The following is a 3731-nucleotide window of genomic DNA, read 5'->3' as shown; positions in this document are numbered from 1 at the left end:
CTAGCCACGTCCATTATTTATTTATTTTAGGGCAAATTATTTGTATACATTTTTGAGCGGTAATGTTTTTTATTTTCATATATTTTAAGGGTAATAATTTTACTTTTTACATAAACAAGGGTTTTCTATTTCATTTCAGCTGACACAAAATGGGCCTCACAGCAGACCACATAAAGCCCAACCCAAATGATACTGCACGAGCACAAGGAAGGTGCTATATAAACCCGCATAACTCTTCGTGCCGAACCCTACTGCCCTTCCCAAGCCTCTCCCAAACCCTCCCGCCGCCGCCGCCGCCGCCCGCCACCGAACAGCAGCCATGCCGCCCAAGCTCGACCCGTCGCAGGTGGTGGAGGTCTACGTCCGGGTGACCGGAGGCGAGGTCGGCGCGGCGTCTTCGCTCGCCCCCAAGATCGGGCCCCTCGGTCTCTCCCCCAAGAAGATCGGTGAGGACATCGCCAAGGAGACGGCCAAGGACTGGAAGGGCCTCCGCGTCACCGTCAAGCTCACCGTCCAGAACCGTCAGGCCAAGGTCTCCGTCGTCCCTTCCGCCGCGGCGCTCGTCATCAAGTCCCTCAAGGAGCCCGAGAGGGACAGGAAGAAGGTGAAGAACATCAAGCACAACGGCAACATCAGCCTCGACGACGTCATCGAGATCGCCAAGATCATGAAGCCCAGGTCCATGGCCAAGGAGATGGCCGGGACTGTCAAGGAGATCCTCGGCACCTGCGTCAGCGTTGGCTGCACCGTCGACGGGAAGGACCCCAAGGACCTGCAGACGGAGATCGACGACGGCGAGGTCGAGATCCCCTCCGCTTAAAGGTATAACCGAGAGCTTTTCTTGCATTACTGCTGTTGCAATGCAATGTTGGATTATTACGGCTTAGATTAGTCCATTCTGGTATTTTATTGCGACCGGTAAAATATGATGTAGCCCTTGTATGTCCAGACGATGTGGGTAGGAAATACAGCCCACTACAAGCAATTTCCCCTTGTATTTTTAATTGAATTGCAGAGTATATTTGTCAAAATGGACAAAAAATTCAACAGTGCTGTGTGTACTACTCTGCGGACCTGTTTGTTTCATATAGTTATATATTGCAATTTTCTTGTCTTGTCTGTTGAAATTGCTTCTGGAGACATGAGTTTCTATCCTGGTATTGACTGGGCGACACGTTCTGTGTAGTGTTTTGATCTCTAAGGAGTTCATTAGTTCTCTTTCAATCTTGAGTCAAAGTACGATTTTTTGTTAGCTTGCCCTCGTTAATCACTGCTTCTCTTTTGTTATAGACATATGTATGCAAACTTTTGATTTTTTTTCTGTAATGAATGTTGCTATCATATGCACTCTTGTGATATTGTTTGAGTGATAAGTTACTACTAAATCTACGAGCCCAGCAGTTCCTTATTTCCTGAATTGCAGGATAAATAGGGCAGATGTTTTGATGATTTGTTGCAAAATTCTATTGTATGCGAGTAACTGATGTGCTTGTTCTTGAGGATGTATCTTTGTTTTGGCCTAGCATACAGGAGACATACTTTATCTTGCAGATTTTACTTAGTATTTGAATGTCGGTTGAATCATGTCCCCTCCATCCAAAATGTTTATTTGAATAATAGTTCTTTCGGCTATCTAAGTTTGATCGATGAATTTAACTGATGCTTGCAGCAAGTATGCTCTTCTTTGATCTTAGACCACTTGCTTTCTTAGAAATCAGTCATAAACTCTGTCTCACCAGTTTGATGTTTTTTACATTGCAGACCTGATGTCGAGGTGATTATCATCTGATGATATGGAAGTCATACCATGTTGCTTATGTACCTTCCAAACGATGTGATCCCTCCTCTTTTTGTCATGTTTTAGCAGTAATCCTGTGAGACCTCATTGTTACTACTGCATATTTGGTCTTTGCAATGTAGTCTGTGCACTTGGGTTAACTTAATCTATACCATTCAGTGGTTAAAAGTTTGTTCTTCAATGTCAATTCCTTGGGTGTGTTGGTTTTAGCTGAATGATGCCAATGGTTCTGTGAATGATGCAGTTCTTCTCAGCTTACGGGAGGGCTCTTTGCTTCCTAAAGCTGAGGACAAAAAGAACCCTAACCCTTCTCAAACTACACTGGTAGCGTGTTCACCTATTTGCATGAGCTTTCAGTTCCTATCAGCCATCTCAGCCATATAGGAGCAACTCTAGCAGAACCATTATATCCTCTAAAACTGCATAATAATCTGTGGCATATGCTCCATATGGGTTTCTATCATCATGGTCATCAAATCAGGCTTCCCTTGGTTTGCACCTTGCAGTCTACAAGCAGCTTGCCCACCCGCAGCTCCTGCCTGAGCCAATCCTTCTCCTTGTGAGGCCACGCCCGGCACATTTGGTCGCCCTTCTTCAGAATGAACAGCCGCCGCAAGTTCCATCGCCCCTGTTGATGGACGCCCTTCTTCAGAATGAACGCCCGCCGCAAGTTCCATCGCCCCTGTTGATGGACGCCCTTCTGAACCTTCTTCAGAATCAACACCCGCTGCAAGTTCCACCGCCGCTGTTGATGGACGAGAATTGGCTGGATGCGTCTTGACCATGCATCTGGTCGCTGCCTGCAGCACATCCTCCTCTTTCTCCCATTTCACAAGGAGGCGCGGTCAGACTGGGATTCGGTGGCGTAGTCTTCCTGCGCTCGGGTTTGTGGATGATTTTGTATGTGCTTATTGCCATTTAATTTGGTGTGCATTAAGGCATTGTTAACTTGTACTAGTATCACATACGTATCATTGCAACATAAATATCTTAATATCAGAAGAGTAGGGCTGGGCTGGCGGATCAAAGTTTCTGTAGGAAATGTGTGGTTAGATATGACCGGGCTGAAGCTAAGTTTCGTTTCGGAAAAAACAATTTTTTGCCTTCTTAAGGAATTAAAGTGCAAGCCATGTGGTTAGATTGCCCGCGCTTTGCTGTGGATCTCTTTGCTGGCATTAAAAGTATCATAAGAACTAAATAGAACTCCAAATATGCACTCAAAATTCCAAGGACAACAATGTTATGACAAAGAGAATAGTTTCTCAATTGGTATAGATGTGAACTTCCATCCTATTGCATGACAAATGCTTGAGTGTGAACATGACTTGTGTGAATCATACTAGATAGTGTATCAAAACATCGAAGCATGGAACAGTGCCTCAATACTATGGAAGACTTATTCTAGTATTTTTTTTCCTTTGAATTATTGGAGTGGACTTTCTATTTCAATTGACTAAGTACAACCTGTCTGGGTTCATAACTTCTCACGGTCTAAATCCAAAGCAAACAATGGACTTTCTCTGAATCGATCAGCTAAACATGGACCAATGGATCAGCAAAACATGAATTAAATATGCTCACAAACATAGCATCTATGGAAATAAAAAAAAATAAGGTGAGTGACTATGCAATTCCGAAGATATTTGACAAAAGTGAACAGAAAAATACATCTGTTGGATGACTGGCTACGTCCACTGTTGTCATCAAGTACAATTGTTCTTTTTCCAAGGGAAACTGTGGTAGTTTTTGGAACAGAGATTGATAGATGATACATTGGTTGAAAACATAACTAAGACAAACACATGTTAAATAGTGTAATTTTCACAAAACCGATGAAGAAACCTCTCGAATTGGAACATATCTATTCTTGTTGAATCTCTCATTTGGATCGTAAAGCAGAACCTGCAAAGGCACATCTGAGATTATTTAGGAA

General features: G+C 43.5%; 1 protein-coding gene across 1 annotated transcript; it reads left to right on the top strand.

The window, feature by feature from the left end:
- The first annotated feature begins 235 nt into the window (after positions 1 to 235).
- On the top strand, positions 236 to 1985 carry LOC109737243 (large ribosomal subunit protein uL11x). Its single transcript, XM_020296432.4, has 2 exons — positions 236 to 822; positions 1762 to 1985. Exon 1 carries the CDS (start codon positions 320 to 322, stop codon positions 818 to 820), a length of 501 nt encoding a protein of 166 aa, XP_020152021.3. The 5' UTR covers positions 236 to 319; the 3' UTR covers positions 821 to 822; positions 1762 to 1985.
- Positions 1986 to 3731: the final 1746 nt, after the last annotated feature.

The sequence above is a fragment of the Aegilops tauschii genome, chromosome 2 (genome assembly GCF_002575655.3).
Source record: "Aegilops tauschii subsp. strangulata cultivar AL8/78 chromosome 2, Aet v6.0, whole genome shotgun sequence".
Classification (NCBI taxonomy): Eukaryota; Viridiplantae; Streptophyta; class Magnoliopsida; order Poales; family Poaceae; genus Aegilops; species Aegilops tauschii.
This window is presented reverse-complemented; position numbering and strand designations above follow the sequence as displayed.